General features: G+C 46.3%; 1 protein-coding gene across 1 annotated transcript; it reads left to right on the plus strand.

The window, feature by feature from the left end:
• Positions 1-16,604: 16,604 nt before the first annotated feature.
• On the plus strand, positions 16,605-18,092 carry LOC139024607 (uncharacterized). The gene is made up of 2 exons (XM_070439492.1): positions 16,605-16,697; positions 17,022-18,092. Exons 1-2 carry the CDS (start codon positions 16,605-16,607, stop codon positions 18,090-18,092), a joined length of 1,164 nt encoding a protein of 387 aa, XP_070295593.1.
• Positions 18,093-21,939: the final 3,847 nt, after the last annotated feature.

The following is a 21,939-nucleotide window of genomic DNA, read 5'->3' on the forward strand; positions in this document are numbered from 1 at the left end:
AGGGATGGAGAGAACAGAGAGAGTGGAGGGATGGAGAGAACAGAGAGAATAGGGATGGAGAGAACAGAGAGTGGAGGGATGGAGAGAACAGAGAGTGGAGGGATGGAGGAAGCAGAGAGAAGAGGGATTGAGAGAACAGAGAGAAGAGGGATGGAAACTCCCTAGACCCACTCCAATTTGCATACTGCCCCAACAGATCCACAGATGACGCAATCTCAATCGCACTCCACACTGCCCTTTCCCACCTGGACAAAAGGAACACCAATGTGAGAATGCTGTTCATTGACTATAGCTCAGCATTCAACACCATAGTGCTCTCCAAGCTAATCACTAAACTAGGGACTGAACACCTCCCTCTGCAACTGGATCCTGGACTTCCTGATGGGCCGCCCCCAGGTGGTGAGGGTAGGCAACAACACATCTGCCACGCTGACCCTCAATACGGTGACCCCTCAGGGGTGCGTGTTCCCCTCCTGTACTCCCTGTTATCTCACGACTGCGTGGCCGTGCACGACTCCAACACCATCAATAAGTTTGCCGATGACACAACGGTGGTAGGCCTGAGGGCAGGGGGGTTGGGTTAAATGTGAAAGACACATTTCAGTTGAAGGCATTCAGTTGTGCAGCTGACTAGGTATCCCCCTTTCCCTTTCCTTTCCCTGTCCACTATGGTGTTGAAGGCTGTAGTTTATGAACAGCATTCTTACTTATGTATTCTTCTAATCCAGATGGAATGTGTCATCTGTGAATCTGTTGGGTCGATATGCAAATTGTAGTGGGTCTAGGGTGTTGGATAAGGTGTAGGTGAAATGATCCTCATCTAGTCTGTCCAAGCACTTCATGGTGACAGAAGTGAGTGCTACAGGGCGATAGTTATTTAGTTCAGTTACCTGAACTTTCTTGGGTACAGAAACAATGGTGGACATCTTGAAGCAAGTGGTGACAACAGACTGGGATAGGGAGATATTGAATATGTCCGTAAACACTCCAGCCAGCTGGTCGGCACATGCTCTAAGGACGCGGCTAGGGATGATGTTTAAGCGTGTTAAACCTTGTGAGGGTTAACACACTTAAATGCCAACCCTCGAGAGTGAAAAAAAGAGAGAAAGCAGATAGTGAATGAAAGAGAGCAAGAGAGAAAGACACTGGGAGAGATAAACAGAGAGAATTGGGAGAAAAAAATAGAGCATGAGATGAAGGCCGCAGTAGAGAAAACTATTTAGGAAGAGAGTCAGAGTCAGAGGGAGAGCGAGAGGGAGGAAACCCAGGGTGGAGACAGAGAGGTCCATCCATCACGTTAGTCCCAACCTCACCATGACCCCAGTCTGGCAGCCAATGAGGCGCAGCCATCGAAGGACCAAGAGAAGGTCCATCCCATCAACGTTTTAATCCCCAACCTACGATGAACCCCAGTCGCCCTTGGCAGCCAATGGAAGCGCAAGCCATTCCTCCCAAGTACACACACAACACACACACACACACACAACACACACACACACACACACACACACACACACACACACACACACACACACACACACACACACACACACACACACACGGGGAATCGGTATCGTTTGTCGTTGAGTGGAGTCTGGATGCTCCCTTTGTGTCGCCATCAGCGCCTCCCAGAATGCTTTGTTTTTATGTGACTAATGTGAGTACCAACACCAGACAGACGGCTCCTACACACACACACACACACACACACACACACACACACACACACACACACACACACACACACACACACACACACACACACACACACACACACACACACACACACACACACACACACACACACACACACACACACACGGGCTGGGCGATATGGAATAAAATCCATGTCATGATAAATTGCTTGAATTGATGCGATGACGATAAATAGAACAATAAGTTCATAAAATTACCCGTGCCACATTTTATTTTAATTATCCTTGAAATTATTACTACTAGTTTTATGGTGGTAGCAATCAATTTGTCCCATCAACAATCACCCATATTAGCAAACTTATTTCATCTCAAACTTCACATTCCACTCATATAGGCTACCTATCGTAATGAACGATATAAGCAACATGCCTGCGATACAGTAAGATATCTGTATGGTCGGTGACGCTAATTTTATTTTCCCAGCTCTAACACACACACACACACACACACACACACACACACACACACACACACACACACACACACAACACACACACAGACACAACAACACACCACACACACCACACACACACACACACACACAACACACACACACACACACACACACACACACACACACACACACACACACACACACACACACACACACACACACACACACACCTTTCTTCGCCCAGGGCAACCTAGGGTTTCACCACCTCAGATTAAGTTTGACAGGCCCTTGAGCGTTTGAGCACCCTAGGGGACATGGCAGTGATCATCAGATCGTTTGAGCTCCCTAGGGACATGGCAGTGACTCGATCGTTTGAGCTCCCTAGGGACATGGCAGTGACTATCAGACGTTTGAGCTCCCTAGGGACATGGCAGTGATCATCAGATGTTAGCTCCCCTAGGGACATGGCAGTTTTACAGATCGTTTGAGCTCCCCTAGGGGACATGGCAGTGATCATCAGATCGTTGAGTCCCCCAGGGGCACATGGCAGTGATCATCAGACGGTTTGAGCTCCCCTAGGGACATGGCAGTGATCATCAGATCGTTTGAGCTCCCCTAGGGGACATGGCAGTGATCATCAGATCTTTGAGCTCCCCTAGGGGACATGGCAGTGATCATCAGATCGTTTGAGCTCCCTAGGGGACATGGCAGTGATAATCAGATCGTTTGAGCTCCCCTAGGGGACATGGCAGTGATCATCAGATCGTTTGAGCTCCCCTAGGGGACATGGCAGTGATCATCAGATCGTTTCGAGCTCCTGGGGGACATGGCAGTGATCATCAGATCGTTTGAGCTCCCTAGGGGCATGGCAGTGATCATCAGATCATTTGAGCTCCCTAGGGACATGGCAGTGATCATCAGATCATTTGAGCTCCCCCAGGGGACATGGCAGTGAATATCGGATTTCTAGAACTACTGCCATTTCTCAGTTCTTTGAGAAGAGCTCAGTTTCAGCTGTCACTCCCTTTTATATGATGAGGAATGGCACTCACGTGCGTTTTGACAGAGCACGATTGCAACACAATCTGTGAGGGATTAGGGATCAATTTGGGTGTTAACCGACAAACACTCGAGCCCTCATCTGCTTTGATGGTTTACTGTTGCTGTCAGAGTTGGGTTAACAATGAATGTACAGAGGAGGTAGTATATTGGGTAGATCAGGACTGATATTGAACTAGTCCTTGGAAAAAAGTAGTAGTAATAGTGTAGTACTAGTAGTAGTAAGTAATAGTAGTAGTAGTAGTAGTAGCAGTAGTAGTAGTAGTAGTAGTAGTAGTAATAGTAGTAGTAGTAGCAGTAGTACTAGTAGTAAGGAGTAGTAGTAGTAGTAGTAAGTATAGTAGCGGTAGTAGTAGTAGCAGTAGTAGTAGTAGTAGTAATAGCAGCAGTATGAGTAGTAAGATAGTAGTACTGAGAAAGTAGAAAGTAGTAGCAGTAGTAAGTAGTAAAGTAGTAGTAACAGTATTAGTAGTAGTAGTAGTAAGTAGTAGCAGCAGCAGTAGTAGTAGTAGTAGAAGTAGTAGCAGTAGCAGTAGTTGTAGTAGTAGTAGTTAGTAGCTGTAGTAGTAGTAATTAGTAGTTAGAGTAGATAGTGTAGTAGTAGTAGTAGAGAAGTAGTAGCAGTAGCAGTAGTAGTAGTAGTAGCTGTAGTATAAGTAGTAGTAGTGTAGTAGTCAGTAGTAGTAGTAAGTAGCTGTAAGTAGTAGTAGTAAGTAGTAGTAGTAGTAGCAGTAAGCAGCAGTAGTAGTAGTAGTAGTAGTAGTAGTAGCAGTAGCAGTAGCAGTAGTAGCAGTAGTAGCAGTAGTAGTAGCAGTAGTAGGTCTACTTCTAAGGAGCTGATTATAGACTACAGGAAAATAAATGCTGAACAAGCCCCCATTCAGTGGAGCGTTTCGAGCGTTTCAAGTTCCTTTGTGTCCATATCACCAACAAACTATCATGTTCCAAACACACCAAGACAGTCGTGAAGTGGGCTCGACAACACCTTTTTCCTCTCAGGAGACTGAAAAGATTTGGCATGGGTCCCCAGACCCTCAAAAAGTTTTACAGCTGCACCATTGAGAGCATTCTGACCGGTTGCATCACCGTCTCGACATCTGACCGTAAGGCGCTACAGAGGGTAATGTGTACGGCCCAGTACATCACTGGGGCCAAGCTTCCTGCCATGAAGGACCTATATACTAGGCGGTGTCAGAGGAAGGCCCAAGAAATTGTCAGAGGCTCCAGTCACCCAAGTCGTAGACTTTTCTCTCTGCTACCGCACAGCAGGCGGTACCGGAGCGCCAAGTCTAGGTCCAAAAGGCTCCTTAACAGCTTCTACCCCCAATCCATAAGACCGTTGACCAATTAATCAAATGGCCACCCGGACTATTTACACTGCTGCTACTTGCTGTTTATTATCTATGCATTGTCACTTTACCCATACCTACATGGACAAATGACCTTGACTAACCTGTACTCCCACACATTGACTCGGTACCGGTACCCCGTGTACATAGCCTCGTTATTGTTATTTTATTGTTTTACTTTTTATAATTTTTTTACTTTAGCGTATTTAGTAAATGTTTCCTTAACTCTATTTCTTGAACTGCATTGTTGGTTAAGGGCTTGTAAGTAAGGATTTCGCAGTAAGTTCTGCACCTGTTGTATTCGGCACATGTGACAAATAAAATGGTATTATATTTTGATTTGAATAGTAGTAGTAGAAGTAGTTGTAGTAGTAACAGTAGTAGTAGTAGTAGAACCAGTAGTAATAGTAGTAGTAGTAGTAGTAGTAGTAGTAGTAGTAGTAGTAGTAGTAGTAACAGTAGTAGTAGTAGTAAACTCAGCAAAAAAAGAAACGTCGCTTTTTCAGGACCCTGTCTTTCAAAGATAATTTGAGAGCTTAAACACTGTTTACCATGCTTTTTCAATGAGCCTTAAACAATTAATGAACATGCACCTTTGGAACGGTCGTTAAGACACAAACAGCTTACAGACGGTAGACAATTAAGGTCACTGTTATGAAAACTTAGGACACTAAAGAGGCTTTTCAACTGACTCTGAAAAACACCAAAAGAAAGATGCCCAGGGTCACTGCTCATCTGTGGGAACGTGCCTTAGGCATGCTGCAAGGAGGCATGAGGACAGCAGATGTGGCCAGGGCAATAAATTGCGATGTCCGTACTGTGAGACACCTAAGACAGCGCTACAGGGAGACAGGACGGACAGCTGATTGTCCTCGCAGTGGCAGACCACGTGTAACAACACCTGCACAGGATTGGTACATCGGAACATCACACCTGCGAGACAGGTACAGCATGGCAACAACAACTGCCCGAGTTACACCAGGAACGCACAATCCCTCCATCAGTGCTCAGACTGTCCGCAATAGGTTGAGAGAGGCTGGACTGACGGCTTGTAGGCCTGTTGTAAGGCAGGTCCTCACCAGACATCACTGGCAACAGAGTCGCCTATGTGCACAAACCCACCATCGCTGGACCGGACAGGACTGGCAAAAAGTGCTCTTCACTGACGAGGGGTGGGGTGATGGTCGGATTTGCGTTTATCGTCGGAGGAGTGAGTGTTACACCGAGGCCTGTACTCTGGAATGGGATTGATTTAGAGGGTCCGTCATGGTCTGGGGCGGTGTGTCACAGCACCATCGGACTGAGCTTGTTGTCATTGTAGGCAATCTCAACGCTGTGCGTTACAGGGAAGACATTCTCCTCCCTCATGTGGTACCCTTCCTGCAGGCTCATCCTGCCATGACCCTCCAGCATGACAATGACACCAGCCATACTGCTCGTTCTGCGCGTGATTTCCTGCAAGACATGAATGTCAGTGTTCTGCCATGGCAGCGACTGAGCCGATCTCAATCCATTGAGCACATCTGGGACCTGTTGGATCGGAGGGTGAGGGCTAGGGCCGTTCTCCCCAGGAACTTGCAGATGCCTTGGTGGAAGAGTGGGGTAACATCTCACAGCAAGAACTGGCAAAGCTGGTGCAGTCCATGAGGAGGAAATGCACTGCAGTATGTAATGCAGCTGGTGGCACACCCAGATACTGACTGTTACTTTTTTTTATGACCCCCCCCCTTTGTTCGGGGACACATTATTCCATTTCTGTTAGTCACATGTCTGTGGAACTTGTTCAGTTTATGTCTCAGTTGTTGAATCTTGTTATGTTCATACAAATATTTACCCATGTTAAGTTTGTTGAAAATAAACGCAGTTGACAGTGAGAGTTTCTTTTTAGTAGTTTAGTAGAAACAGTAGTGGTAGTGGTACAAGAAGTTGTAGCAGTAGTAGTTATTGTAGTAGTAGTATAAAAAATAATCAGTATAGATTACATGACACACAATCAATGTTCCCATAGTTCAGCCGGTAAAATCATAAAGTTGTAAAGATGCGTGATCTATTTGTTTCATGTTGCAACAGCACTTGTAAAAACAACAAGCTCTCACAGTCTCACTGAGAATTAGAAGTTTATCTACGGTTCTCCAAACATAACATTTCGAGGTTGCTCCAAACGTCTAACCTCAAAGTGAAGGGTTAAGGTAAGGGTTAAGGTTTGGAATAGGGTTAAAACATGACGTTAGGCACTCATTCCAAACGGTTAAGTAAGGGTTAAGGTTTGGGATAGAGCCACCGCTGGGATCGAACATGCAACCTTCTGATCCAGAGTCATGGCTTCTGTGTCATGGCTCAAAAGTATAAGAACTCGCAAGTACCTGCAAAACACAGTCTCAACGTCAACAGTGAAGAGGCGACTCCGGATGCTGGCCTTTCTCGCATGGAATAGCCTTCATTTCTCAGAACAAGAATAGGCTGACGAGTTTCAGAAGAAAGTTCTTTTGTTTCTGGCCATTTTGAGCCTGTAATCGACCCCACAATGCTGATGCTCCAGGTACTCAACTAGTCTAAAGAAGGCCAGTTTTATTGTTTCTTTAATCAGAACAACAGTAATTTCAAAAGGGTTTTCTAATGATCAATTAGCCTTTAAAATGATAAACTTGGATTAGCTTACACAATGTGCCATTGGAACACAGGAGTGATGGTTGCTGTATGTAGATATTCCATTGAAAATCCACCGTTTCCAGCTACAATAGTCATCAACAATGTCACACACTGTATTTTCTGATCAATTTGATGTTATTTTAATGGACAAAAAATTACCTTTTCTTTCAAAAACAAGGACATTTCTAAGTGACCCCAAACTTTTGAACGGTAGTGTATACCCTGTCCACATCCCTCCACCTTCCTAGAGCAAAACAACCAACATGTACGTATCATGAGAGTCTTGCCATTCTACAGAGGGGTCATATTAGGGTGTAGCTCAAAACAGTTCGAACGCTAAAGACAGAAGTTGGCAGATCAGCTGTACCGACTTCATACTAGTCTCAAGACGCTTGTGGGGAATAGAGCAGAATGGAGGACACAAAAAGTCGTGCTATAAATTCTCCGACACCAAAAAATTCCTTGATGCCCTTCCAGACTCCTTCTGCCTACCCAAGGACGTCAGAGGACAAAAATCAGTTAACCACCCAATGAGGAACTCAATTTAACTTGCGCAATACCCTAGATGCAGTTGCACCCCTAAAAAACGAAAAAACATTTGTCAAGAACTAGCTCCCTGGTATACAGAAAATACCCGAGCTTTGAAGCAAGCTTCCAGGAAATTGGAACGGAAATGGCGCCACACCAAACTGGAAGTCTTCCGACTAGCTTGGAAAGACAGTACCGTGCAGTACCGAAGAGCCCTCACTGCTGCTCGATCATCCTACTTTTCCAACTTAATCGAGGAAAATAAGACAATCCAAAATTTCTTTTTTGATACTGTTGCGAAACTAACTAAAAAGCAGCATTCCCCAAGAGAGGTGGCTTTCACTTCAGCAGTAATAATTCATGAACTTCTTTGAGGAAAAAATCATGACCATTAGAAAGCAAATTACGGACTCCTCTTTGAATCTGCGTATTCCTCCAGGGCTTAGCTGTCCTGGATCTGCACAGCTCTGCGAGGGCCTGGGATCGGGAGAGACACTTAAGTGTTTTAGTACTATATCTCTTGACACAATGATGAAATAATCATGGCCTCTAAACCTTCAGCTGCATACTGGATCCTATTCCTACTAAACTGCTGAAGGAGCTGCTTCCTGTGCTTGGCCCTCCTATGTTGAACATAATAAAACAGCTCTCTATCCACCGGATGTGTACCAAACTCACTAAAAGTGGCAGTGATAAAGCCTCTCTTGAAAAAGCCAAACCTTGACCCGGAAATATAAAAACTATCGCCCTATATCGAATCTTCCATTCCTCTCAAAGATTTTAGAAAAAAGCTGTTGCGCAGCAACTCACTGCCTTTCTGAAGACAAATAATGTATACGAAATGCTTCAGTCTGGTTTTGACCCATCATAGCACTGAGACTGCACTTGTGAAGGTGGTAAATGACCTTTTATGGCGTCAGACCGAGGCTCTGCATCTGTCCTCGTGCTACTAGACCTTAGTGCTGCCTTTGACACCATCGATCACACACATTCTTTTGGAGAGACTGGAAACCCAAATTGGTCTACACGGACAAGTTCTGGAGATCTTACCTGTTGAAAGATATCAGTTTTTCTGTGAATGGTCTGTCCTCTGACAAATCAAACTGTACATTTCGGTGTTCCTCAAGGTTCCGTTTAGGACCACTATTGTTTTCACTATATATTATTACCTCTTGGGGATGTTATTCGAAAACATAATGTTAACTTTCACTGCTATGCGGATGACACACAGCTGTACATTCAATGAAACATGGTGAAGCCTCAAAATTGCCCTCGCTAGAAGCCTGTGTTTCAGACATAAGGAAGTGGATGGCTGCAAACTCCTACTTTTAAACTCGGACAAAACAGAGATGCTTGTTCTAGGTCCAAGAAACAAGAGTCTTCTGTTAAATCTGACAATTAATCTTGATGGTTGTAAAGTCGTCTCAAATAAAACTGTGAAGGACCTCGGCGTTACTCTTGACCTGATCTCTCTTTTGACGAAATATCAAGACTGTTTCAAGGACAGCTTTTTTCCATCTACGTAACATTGCAAAAATCAGAAATTTTCTGTCCAAAAATGATGCAGAAAAATTAATCCATGCATTTGTTACTCTCTAGGTTAGACTACTGCATGCTCTACTTTCCGGCTACCCGGATAAAGCACTAAATAAACTTCAGTTAGTGCTAAATACGGCTGCTAGAATCCTGACTAGAACCAAGAAATTTGATCATATTACTCCAGTGCTAGCTTCCCTACACTGGCTTCCTGTTAAAGGCAAGGGCTGATTTCAAGGTTTTACTGTTAACCTATAAAGCGTTACATGGGCTTGCTCCTACCTATCTTTCCGAGTTGGTCCTGCGCCATACATACCAATACGTACGCTACGGTCACAAGACGCAGGCCTCCTAATGTGTCCCTAGAATTTCTAAGCAAACAGCGGGAGGCAGGCTTTCTCCTATAGATCTCCATTTTTATGGAACAGTCTGCCTACCCATGTGAGAGACGCAGACTCGGTCTCAACCTTTAAGTCTTTACTGAAGACTTATCTCTTCAGTAGGTCATATGATTGAGTGTAGTCTGGCCCAGGAGTGTGAAGGTGAACGGAAGGCTCTGGAGCAACGAACCGCCCTTGCTGTCTCTGCAGGCCGGTTCCCTCTCTCCACTGGGATTCTCTGCCTCTAACCCTGTTCCAGGGGCTGAGTCACTGGCTTGCTGGTGCTCTTTCATGCCGTCCCTAGGAGGGGTGCGTCACTTGAGTGGGTTGGTTACTGACGTGATCTTCCTGTCTGGGTTGGCGCCCCCCCTTGGTTTGTGCTGTGGTGGAGACCTTTGTGGGCTATACTCGGCCTTGTCTCAGGATTGTAAGTTGTGGTTGAGGATTTCCCTCTAGTGGTGCGGGGGCTGTGCTTTGGTAAAGTGGGTGGGGTTATATCCTTCCTATTTGGCCCTGTCCGGGGTTTTCTTCGGATGGGGCCACAGTGTCTCCTGCCCGCTCCTGTCTCAGCCTCCAGTATTTATGTTGCAGTAGTTTGTGTCGGGGGCTAGGGTCAGTTGGTTACCTGGAGTACTTCTCCTGTCTTATCCAGTGTCTGTGTGAATTTAAGTATGCCTCTTCTAATTCTCTCGTTCTCTTCTTTCTCTCTGAGAACCTGAGCCTAGGACCATACGTCAGGACTACCGGGCATGATGACACCTTGCTGTCCCAGTCGCCTGGCCTTGCTGCTATCCAGTTTCAACTGTTCTGCTGCGGTTACGGAACCCTACCTGTCCCAGACTGCTGTTTTCAACTCTTAATGATCGCTATGAAAAGCCAACTGAGATTTATTCCTGATTATTATTTGACCATGCTTGTCATTTATGAACATTTTGAAAATCTTGGCTCTGTCTAATTTTCTCCTTCTCTCTTTTTCTTTCTCTCGGAGGACTGAGCCCTAGGACCATACGTCGGGACTACCGGCCGTGGTGACTCCTTGCTGTCCCCAGTCCACTGGCCTTGCTGCTATTCCAGTTTCAACTGTTCTGCCTGCGGTTATGGAACCCCTACCTGTCCCAGACCTGCTGTTTTCAACTCTTAATGATCGGCTATGAAAAGCCAACTGAGATTTATTCCTGATTATTATTTGACCATGCTTGTCATTTATGGAAATTTGAAAATCTTGGCTCTCTCTAATTTTCTCCTTCTCTCTTTCTTCTCTCGGAGGACTTGGGCCCTAGGACCATGCGTCGGGACTGCCGCCCGTGGTGACTCCTTGCTGTCCCAGTCCGCCTGGCCTTGCTGCTATCCAGTTTCAGCTGTTCTGCCTGCGGTTATGGAACCGCCACTGTCCCAGACCTGTTGTTTTTCAACTCTTGATGATCGGCTATGAAAAGCCAACTGAAAATTATTCATGATTATTATTTGACCATGCTTGTCACTTATGAACATTTTTGAACATCTTGGCATAGTTCTGTTATAATCTCCACCCGGCACAGCCAGAAGAGGACTGGCCACCCTCATAGCCCTGGTTCCCTCCTAGGTTCTTCCTAGGTTTTGGCCTTTCTAGGGAGTTTTTTCCTAGCCACCGTGCTTCTACCCCTGATTACTAGCTGTTTGGGGTTTTAGGCTGGGTGTCTGTACAGCACTTCGGATATTAGCTGATGTACGAAGGGCTATAATAAATAAAATTTGATTGATTGATTGACACCCAATGTGTTCGTGAGAGTACATTCTTTCCATAGAGGAAAGTATATAGGTCAAATCGTTCAGATGCGTTTTTGTGAGAATACCGATTTTCAGGATGTCTCATCGGTCTCACAAACATGCTTTAGCTCTGTCACCTTTTCCACCACAGATGCTTATCAGCTCTGTCACCTTTCACCACACAGATCCTTTAGCTCTGTCACCTTTCACCACAGATGCTTTAGCTCTGTCAACCTTTCACCACAAGATGCTTTAGCTCTGTCACTTTCACCACAAGATGCTTAAGCTCTGTCACCTTTCACCACAGATGCTTTAGCCTCTGTCACCTTTACCATCAGATGCTTTAAGCTCTGTCACCTTTCACCACAGATGCTTTAGCTCTGTCACCTTTCACCACAGATGCTTTAGCTCTGTCACCTTTCACCACAGATGCTTTAGCTCTGTCACCTTTCACCACAGATGCGGTGGATTAAGAAAAAACCGATGCAACATACCTTGCTTAAAGTGACAGAGGAGGTTAAGTACAATAGACCAACATAGCTACTGTATTAGGTCAAAGCTGTGTGCTGTAAAACCTTGGTAGAGTGTGGGTGGAGTAGGCATTGTGGTGCTGAATTACCTTGCTTTTCCCGCTACAGACCAATGCCTACTTCTTACTTAAAACATCCTTTTTTGTTTTTAATTTGTCTAATAGTTTATACCCAGGAATAATAGTGTTTGTTAACTCAGAGAATGATGGAAATGTTTGTGTGACTTTAATTAATTTAGTTCAGTGTGTGATTCTGATTGACAGACAGAGACAGAGAGAAAGAAAATATGCAGCGATAACCGGTATGTCCCTGTCCCTTCAGGCAAAAAGTAATTTAGTTGTCAGCCGTGTGTCTTCACCACTGTACTGTTATAATGTAAGCCTGATAAGAAATGCAAGAAAATATCTTTCAGTGTGTGTACTGCGTCCTCTATTTGCAGTGGTGTAAAGTACTTAATTAAAAATACTTCAAAGTACCACTTAAGTATGCATGCAACCACCATCTGGTTAGCTTAATATAAGGAAATTGAAATAATTTATATTTTTACTTTTGATACTTAAGTATATTTTAAACCAAATACTTTTATACTTTTACTCAAGAAGAATTTTACTGACTGACTTATACTTTTACTTGAGTCATGTTTGATTATGGTATCTTTACTTTTACTCAAGTATGATAGTTGGGTTCTTTTTCCATCACTGTCTATTTGTTTGTATGTGTGTGTGTGTTCGTGTGTGTGTGTGTATGTTTGTGTGTGTTCGTGTGTGTGTGTCAGATGCCTGTTGACCTCTCCAGGTCCACAGTCTCACCTGCAGACAACTGGAAAGTCAACCACCTCCTCCACCTCCCCCTATTCCCTCCTTCATCCCTTTGTCCTTCCTTCCTCACTTCCTCTCTCCTCTCCCCCAAGCACTTGGTATCATGTGAGCCATGAGGGCTCGATCCTAAGGACCGCAGGGACAATTCTAATGACTGCACTAGTCTGTAACATCATTGTCAGACAGTGTGTGTGTGAGTGTCTAGGAGTGTCTGTGTATGCGCACATACCAACGTGTGTGTGTCTTAATGACAGTGCTTGTCTTTCACCCCTCTCTCGTCCTGGCAGGGATCATCAGGACCCCTCTGTCAGTCCCCCTCACCCCTCTCTCGTCCTGGCAGGGATCATCAGGACCCCTCTNCTCGTCCTGGCAGGGATCATCAGGACCCCTCTGTCCGCCGTGTCACCTGTGTCCTGCCGGACGATGATGGGATCTTTAGTCTCCTCTCCGATCTATAGACTGACATTTAGCTCCTTGGCTGCTCGTGGCTCTGACGTGCCTGCCGCAGCTGATATCCCAATTGGGAAGTTAACGCCACCGCGTGCAATATTACGGCAGGCAAGCAGATTCCAGCCTATACTGAAGTGGCAGTTAGCCACTGGTGTTAGAGTGTTGGTGCGAATAGGGACAGGGGCTGGGTGTGTGTGGGTCGGTGTGTGTGTGTGTGGGTGAGTTGGTGCATGCATGTGTGGTTGTGTGCTGTCTACACAAAGATAAGCGACAGGGAAAGACAGAGGCAGTGGGTTTGACATTCAGAGGTCAGTTTTTAGGCTTGTGTGAATGAAAAGGGACAAGTAGGAATAAGCTTAGTTTCAGTAAACTATCTGTCTCTGTCGGTCTAACATGAGTATTGCCTGAGTAGTCTACCTATTTATTTTTCATATTGCTCATTTGACATTAAACGGTTGTACAGATACAGTAGCTTTAACTCACAGTTATCCGGACACAGATAAACCTAGTCCTGGACTCAAAAGCACTTTCAATAGAGATTCTCCATTGAGCATGCTTTTTAGTCCAGGACTAGGTTTAATCTTAGTTCGAGAAACAAACCCCAGTACTTTCATCATAGAGTACCTTACTACGGAAGTCCAGAGAGGACATAAATAAAACTATTATTCCCTCTTTACGTCGAGATCACAACGTATTTATTTGAAGATCACAACAACATTTGTTTTGTGGAGATCATGAGATAAACTCTATAAATAGGATTGGACATATTGATGATAGATTGACAGTATGKTTGAGGTGGCAGAGCCCACGGTGGATCAGCACATACGTTTTTATTGATTGTTAACCTAAGGGATGGTACATTTCATGCTAACACTTGTGTTTGGAGCTCATTATCAGTTTAGAAGTTAGAATGTTAGCAAGCTAAATGTCCCTTACCTTGAGCTAAGAGGTTGTTGGGCACTGACAGCTAATCTGCCTTCAAGTAGCTTTACCCATGAAACAGCCTACAAGGCAGCGTCCTGACTTATCAGCCTGAGGCTGAAATTGAATCTAATCAGTGTCACAAACCGGCACGTAGCCCGTAACGAAAAGGGAGACAACGTAGAGATCAAGGAATAACTCAAATATATTTATTAACTGAACATTATACAATTAACAGTAGTGTGTGTATTCAGTAGTGTAAGTGAGTGGTTGCGTGCATAAATATGATAATGAGGGGTGTTGAAAGGTGCCAAAGCAAACAAACAAAACAGCCACAACCACAATCTAACAGTGTGTCTGCATGTAGAGAGTCTCCTCAATGAATGGGGAAGAGGTGTATTTATCCTGGGACACCCGGGCCCAGGTGGTGTCCGCAGTCGCTACGACCCTCTCCGGCTCCTCCACTGAAACCTATAAAGCAGGACAAGAGCAAAAGAGAAATTATTCGTCAGACAGAGTGGGAGGGTCACCACGTCAGCCTGTCAGGAATTTAACTAGGCAAGTCAGTTAAGAACAAATTCTTATTTTACAATGACAGCCTAGGACAGTGGGTCAACTGCCTTGTTCAGGGGCAGAACACCAATTCAGGGCTTAAATGCCCCACAAGCGCATCACGATCAATGCAGCGGCAGTCACAGGGCTCCTTGATGAGGTGGTTATCGTGCATGGTGCAACTGAACAATGAATGGATGGTGCATGGTACTTTTGATTATCTTGTGATCTCGGCAAAACTACTTTTTTTATGTTGTGAAACAATAAAATGATCTTGTGATCAAGACAAAACAAACATTTGTTATGTAGTTGATCATGAGATAAACAAGTTGTGATCTCTGGATTATTATTATGTATTCTTATGTCCTCTCTGGACTTCTGTACCTTACTGAGTGCCTGTGGTAGGGAGGTCAGGATGAGAGGGAGTCTAGATGTTGACATTCGGTGATTGACGTTATTTAGACTCATGTGTGTGTGTGGTGCTGTCTCCATGGTCACATGGTCCTGTGGGACTGCGTTGTGTCCACTCCTGCATTGATGTGATTACACACTCATCTGCATACCTGACAACATAGTCTGTCTATCTCTCTGGACTGATCCCCCTCCTTCTCTCTCTCTCTCTCTCTCTCTTCTCTCTCTCTCTCTCTCTCTCTCTCTCTCTCTCTCTCTCTCTCTCTCTCTCTCTCTCCTCTTCTCTCTCTCTCTCTCTCTCCTTCTCTCTCTCTCTCTCTCTCTCTCTCTCTCTCTCTCTCTCTCTCTCTCTCTCTCTCTCTCTCTCTCTCTCTCTCTCTCTCTCTCTCTCTCTCTCTCTCTCTCTTCTGTTCTCACCATATCCCCTGTCCCTGGTTCTCCTTCTCACTCCCATTTTCACCCTTCTCCTCACTATCTTTCTTTCTCTCTTCTCTTCATTCCTTCCCTCCCTCTTCTCCTCGGTGGGTCAAATGTGTGTGTTTGGGATTCAGGTGTCCTGGTTGTAGATAAACACCCTGTTAGAAAGATTAGCTCGCTGTTGTCCATCACTGTAAACCTGGGATTAGCCTAGCTTCTCAGGGGACACACCCTGTTAGCCCTGTGTGTACCATCAGTGTAACCCTGGATTAAAGCCTAGCTCTCAGGGGACAACCCTGTTAGACCTGTTGTCGTATCAGTGTAAACCTGGGATTAAGCCTACGCTCTCAGGAGACACACCCTGTTAGCCCTGTTGTCCTATCAGTGTAAACCTGGATCAAGCCTAGCTCTCAGGAGACAACCCTGTTAGCCCTGTTGTCCCATCAGTGTAAACCTGGATTAAGCCTAGCTCTCAGGGACACACCCTGTTAGCCCTGTTGTCCTATCAGTGTAAACCTGGGATTAAGCCTAGCTCTCAGGAGACATACCCTGGTTAGCCTCTGTTGTCCCTCAGTTGTAACCTGGATTAAGCCTAGCTCTCAGGGGACACACCTGTTAGCCCTGTTGTCCCTATCAGTGTAAACCTGGAATTAAGCTAGCTCTCAGGAGACATACCCTGTTAGCCCTGTTGTCCTATCAGTGTAACCTGGATAAGCCTAGCTCTCAGGGGTCAACCACTGTTAGCCCTGTTGTCCCATACAGTGTAAACCTGGATTAAGCCTAGCTCCAGGGGTCACACCCTGTTAGCCCTGTTGTACCAGTCAGTGTAACCTGGATTAAGCCTAGCTTCAGGGGACACACCACTTTGCAAGGATGTGTCTGTCTGTGGATTTCTATACGTGCCCGGTGTGTGTCCTAGCTATGATGTCTTTTGTATCCTTTCTGCAGTACTTCATCTTTACCCCTACTATGCAGAGTACAACAAAATCTTCTACTGCCCTGTCTGTCTTGTCTGTTTGTATGAATGACGCAGTTTAAACCGTGAACACAAGAGTGAATATGCAGGTGAAGAGAGAGAGAGAAAGAGAAAGAGAGAGACAGCAAGCGAGCGAGAGGCAACCAGGGGAAAAGGGGGGAGCAGGGGGTATATGGAGGTTGTGATGAGTGGTCCAGGGTCAAAGGTCAGCCTCCCCCCCTTTGGTTTCTCTGCTTTGGGAGCCAGTCACGACCCGCGTCAACTGGTCAGTGGAGGTTCAGGTGTCACTGAAACACAGCTGAGTGACGAGACCTCTCCTCTCTACCCCACTTGGAGCCCCCCCTCTCCTCACCCTATGGGAGCCCCTCCTCTACCTCACTGAGCCCCCCCCTCCTCATACCCATAGCCTCTTGGAGCCCCCCTCTCACTCCCACACTACTTTTGGAGCCCCCTCTCCTCTACCTACTGGGAGCCCCCTCTCTCCTCCCACACTACTTGAGCCCCCTCTCCTACCTACCTACTGGGGAGCCCCCCCTCTCTCCTTCTAACCCTAATTGTAGCCCCCCCTCTCTTCTGCTCTTACTTGGAGCCCCACCATCTTCCTCAACCTACTTGGAGCCCCCCCCTCTCCTCTGACCCTACTTTGGAGCCCCCCTCTCCTCTAACCCTACTTGGAGCCCCCCCCTCTCCTCAACCCGTACTGGTGGCCTCCCGCCCCCCTCTCCTCTACCCTACTGGTGGAGCCCCCCTTCCTCAACCTACTTGGAGCCCCCCCCCTCTCCTCACACTACTTGGAGCCCCCCTATCCTCTCCTACCTTGGAGCCCCCTCTCCTCTACCCTACTTGGAGCCCCCCCTCTCATCTACCCTACTTGAGCCCCTCCTTCTCCTCTACCCTACTTGGAGCCCCCCTCTCCTCAACCCTACTTGGAGCCCCCCTCTCCTCCACCCTACTTGGAGCCCCCCTCTCCTCAACCCTACTTGGAGCCCCCTCTCATCTACCCTACTTGGAGCCCCCCTCTCATCTACCCTACTTGGAGCCCCCTCTCCTCCACACCTACTTGGAGCCCCCCCCTCTCCTCCACCCTACTTGGAGCCCCCTCTCCTCTACCCTACTTGGAGCCCCCCCCTCTCCTCAACCCTACTTGGAGCCCCCCTCTCCTCACCCTACTTGGAGCCCCCTCTCCTCCACACTACTTGGAGCCCCCCTCTCATCTACCCTACTTGGAGCCCCCCTCTCCTCAACCCTACTTGGAGCCCCCTCTCCTCCACACTACTTGGAGCCCCCTCTCCTCCACACTACTTGGAGCCCCCCTCTCCTCAACTCTACTTGGAGCCCCCCTCTCCTCCACCCTACTTGGAGCCCCCCTCTCCTCCACACTACTTGGAGCCCCCTCTCCTCAACTCTACTTGAGCCCCCCTCTCCTCCACACTACTTGGAGCCCCCCTCTCCTCAACTCTACTTGGAGCCCCCTATCCTCCACCCTACTTGGAGCCCCCCTCTCCTCTCACCCTACTTGGCGCCCCCCTCTCCTCCACACTACTTGGAGCCCCCCCTCCCTACCACCCGCGTGGAACCTTCATCTGCCCCTCTCACCTTCCCGCTCTGCCTCTACCTCAACATGTCCCCCTCTGCCTGGCTCTTGGTCTACACCTCTTGAACCCTCATTCCTCTTCTTTCTTTCCCTTATCTGCTCCCCGCCCCCGCCCCCCTGCCCCCTGCCCCCTGCCCCCTGCCCCCTGACTCTTCCTCACCCTCTCTCCTTCCCCCTCTTACCTTCCACCGTCCGTTTCCTCACCCCCTCTCATTTTTCATCTCCTCCCCAGCATCCCAATCTAAACATGACTACAGTGTTTCACTCAGCAGGCTGGCTGACTGGGGCAGCTCTCTGGGGTCTCATGTCTTCAGTCTGCATTCACACACTGTTTGTCTGCTTCCCTCCTACACTTATACGCACACCGGATACATACCTCAACATACTCATGCGCACACACACACACATACACACACACGGCACACCCACACACATACTCAAACATATACACACGCTCTCCCTCTCCATTTCTCTCTTGTCTTACACCACACCACATGCACGCAGTGTGCATGCACACACACACACACACACACACACACACACACACACACACACACACACACACACACACACACACCACACACCACACACACACAACACACACACCACACACACACAACACACACACACACACACACACACACACACACACACACACACACACACATCTAAAGCATGGTTGTTGTGGGTGATGAAAGTTGAAAGTTGAAAGTTGAAAGTTGTTTGAGTTAGACTGTGTCATAATGCTCTTAGGTTGACAGAGTTGACCAGGTCAGTCGTAGTACTTTGTGAGCATGGTTGACTATGTCATAGGGCTCCTTATTGATGAGCAACCATGGTAGCAACACAACATGGTAGCAGCACAAAACATGTACAAACATTATTGGGCACAGACCAACAGCACAAAGGGCAAGAAGGTAGAGACAACAATACATCACACAAAGCAGCCACAACTGTCAATAAGAGTGTCCATGATTGAGTCTTTGAATTAAGAGATTTGAGATAAAACTGTCCAGTTTGAGTGTTTGTTGCAGCTCGTTCCAGTCGCTAGCTGCAGTGAACTAAAAAGACGAGCGACCTAGTGATGTGTGTGCTTTCGGGGCCTTTAACAGAATGTGACTGGCAGAATGGGTTTTGTATGTGGAGGATGAGGGCTGCAGTAGATATCTCAGATAGGGGGGTGCTTATAAATAAGCATCAACCAGTGGGTCTTGCGATGGGTATACAGAGATGACCAGTTTACAGAGGAGTATAGAGTGCAGTGATGTGTCCTATAAAGAACATTGGTGGCATATCTGATGGCCAAATGGTAAAGAACATCTGGTCGCTCGAGAGCACCCTTACCTGCCGATTTATACATTATTTCTCTGTAATCTAGCATGGGAAGGATGGTCATCTGAATCAGGGTTAGTTTGGCAGCTGGGGTGAAAGAGGAGCGATTACGATAGAGGAAACCAAGTCTAGATTTAACTTTAGCCTGCAGCTTTGATATGTGCTGAGAGAAGGACATATGAGGTGACTACCTCAAGCTCTAAACCCTCAGAGGTAGTAATCACACCTGTGGGAGGAGGGGCATTCTTCTTACCAAACCACATGACCTTTGTTTTGGAGGTGTTCAGAACAAGGTCAAGGGTAGAGAAAGCTTGTTGGACACTAAGAAAGCTTTGCTGGAGAGCATTTAACACAAAATCAGGGGAGGGGGCAGCTGAATATAAGACTGTATAATCTGCATATAAATGGATGAGAGAGCTTCCTACTGACTGAGCTATGTTGTTGATGTAAATTGAGAAGAGCGTGGGGCCTAGGATTGAGCCTTGGAGTACTCTCTTGGTGACAGGCAGTGGTTGAGACAACAGATTTTCTGACTTTATACACTGCACTCTTTGAAAGAGGTAGTTAGCAAACCAGGCCAAAGACCCCTCAGACACACCAATATTCCTTAGCCGGCCCACAAGAATGGAACGGTCTACTGTATCAAAAGCTTTGGCCAAGTCAATAAAAAGAGCAGCACAACATGGCTTAGAATCAAGGGCAATGGTGACATCATTGAGGACCTTTAAGGTTGCAGTGACACATCCATAACCTGAGCGGAAACCAGATTGAATACCAGAGAGAAGACTATAGACATCAAGAAAGACAGTCAGTTGATTAATGGCAAGTTTTTCCAACACTTTTGATAAACAGGGCAAAATAGAAATAGGTCTATAACAGTTAGCATCAGCTTAATCTCCTCCTTTAAATAAAGGACAAACCATGGCTGCCTTCCAAGCAATGGGAACCTCCACAGAATGGAGAGACAGATTAAAAAGGTTGGAGATAGKCTTGGCCATGGTAGGATCTCTATGATAGAAATCATTCATGATTGCTGACCATGTCAAAATCAAGTATTGATAGGTTAACATGGTTAATATCTTGTCACATTAAAATGTGGTGGACTCTTATCAAAAGATCGACCATTGACCATTGAATATTGCTGACCAGGTCAAAAAACGTAAGTGTCGATAGGTTAACTAATGTTGACCACATGTCAGGATGTTTTGACCAGGGTTGATGATGTCGTGACCTGCATTTAGGTTGACCGTTCATGACGATGTCATAACCTTGTCATAATGCTCTGTGTCAATAGCTTGGCCATGTCTTACCATGTCATAATGTACTAACATCATCGGCTACCTCTGACTGTATTCAGATGGGACATTCAGTGTACAGACTGTTATGCTTGTTCTGGTACATAAGCATAGGTTTGAAGTCTGTCATAGTCTTAGGTTGTCTCAAATGGCACACTTTTCCCTATATAGTGCACTCATTCTGACAGGGCTCTGGTCAAAAGTCGTGCACTAAATAAGGTATAATTTGGGATGCATCTTATTTTCACCACCTGTTGACTGGTTGGATTGCCTGGGGAAACTGTGAACACACTCTCGCTGCTCACACCTACAGAGTCAGGTGTACGCCTCAAGTGATAGGGCTGACAGTAGTTTGTTTTGTTGTGCTTTTAACTGAACAAGTCCTCTAGATTTAAAGCCTGTCAGCCAGAGGGATGGAGAGAGCTGGAGAGAGAGAGAGATTGGAGAGATAGGAGAGAAAGAGTTCCCAGACTTTTTCCCAGACATATCTTTGTTCCCGCAGCTACATCTAAAATTAAACTTGCGTTGCTCACTATTTCTGATCACATTCTGTGCTTTGTGTGTGAGTGTATCTTTTGGTGTGTTGTAGTAGCTATACCCCAGACTGCTTTTAGAGGAGTGGGAGTGCTTCAAACCAAGCCCACAAATACTAACCCACTGCTACAAGAAGTTCCAGTTCCAGAATGCACCATCTTTAGAAGACATACAGGGAGTTCTGAAATAGAAATGCCACCACTGTTTCACTTTAACAACAGAATATGTTGATCTTGTTGCATAAACCAATGGTTGTTTCCGAGGCATGTCAGTCCCATAAAGGTTAAAGGGAAACTATTCTAATCAGAGCTTACAACCGCAACTCAGTAAGGTCATCTAGTGTCACAACATTCACAACAGGGAGAGAGGGAGTGTGTGTGGTGTGTGTGTGTGTGTGTGGTGGGGGGGGGGCCTCGAACTCTTGACTACCTTCATTCTCTCCTTTCTCTATCGCTCTCTTTCTCTGTCATCTCATTTTGTCTCATTTGTGTGCTAGTTTAACACACACATACTCAAACATATACACACACTCTCTCCCTTTCTCTCTCTCTGTCTCACACACACACACACACACACGCACACACACGCACGCACGCACGCACGCACGCCACGCACGCACGCACGCACGCACGCACGCACGCACGCACGCACGCACGCACGCACGCACGCAACCACGCACCACACACACACACACACACACACACACACACACACACACACACACACACACACACACACACACAACACACCAC

The sequence above is a fragment of the Salvelinus sp. IW2-2015 genome, unplaced genomic scaffold, assembly GCF_002910315.2.
Source record: "Salvelinus sp. IW2-2015 unplaced genomic scaffold, ASM291031v2 Un_scaffold1703, whole genome shotgun sequence".
Taxonomy (NCBI): domain Eukaryota; kingdom Metazoa; phylum Chordata; class Actinopteri; order Salmoniformes; family Salmonidae; genus Salvelinus; species Salvelinus sp. IW2-2015.

What these genes read in the sequence shown, in the direction of transcription:
- LOC139024607 (XM_070439492.1), top strand. Translation starts at nt 16,605, where the DNA reads ATGGAGGTTGTGATGAGTGGTCCAGGGTCAAAGGTCAGCCTCCCCCCC. An exon ending in GTCACGACCCGCGTCAACTG is followed by an intron (nt 16,698 to 17,021) that starts GTCAGTGGAGGT and finishes TCTTACTTGGAG; the next exon opens with CCCCACCATCTTCCTCAACC.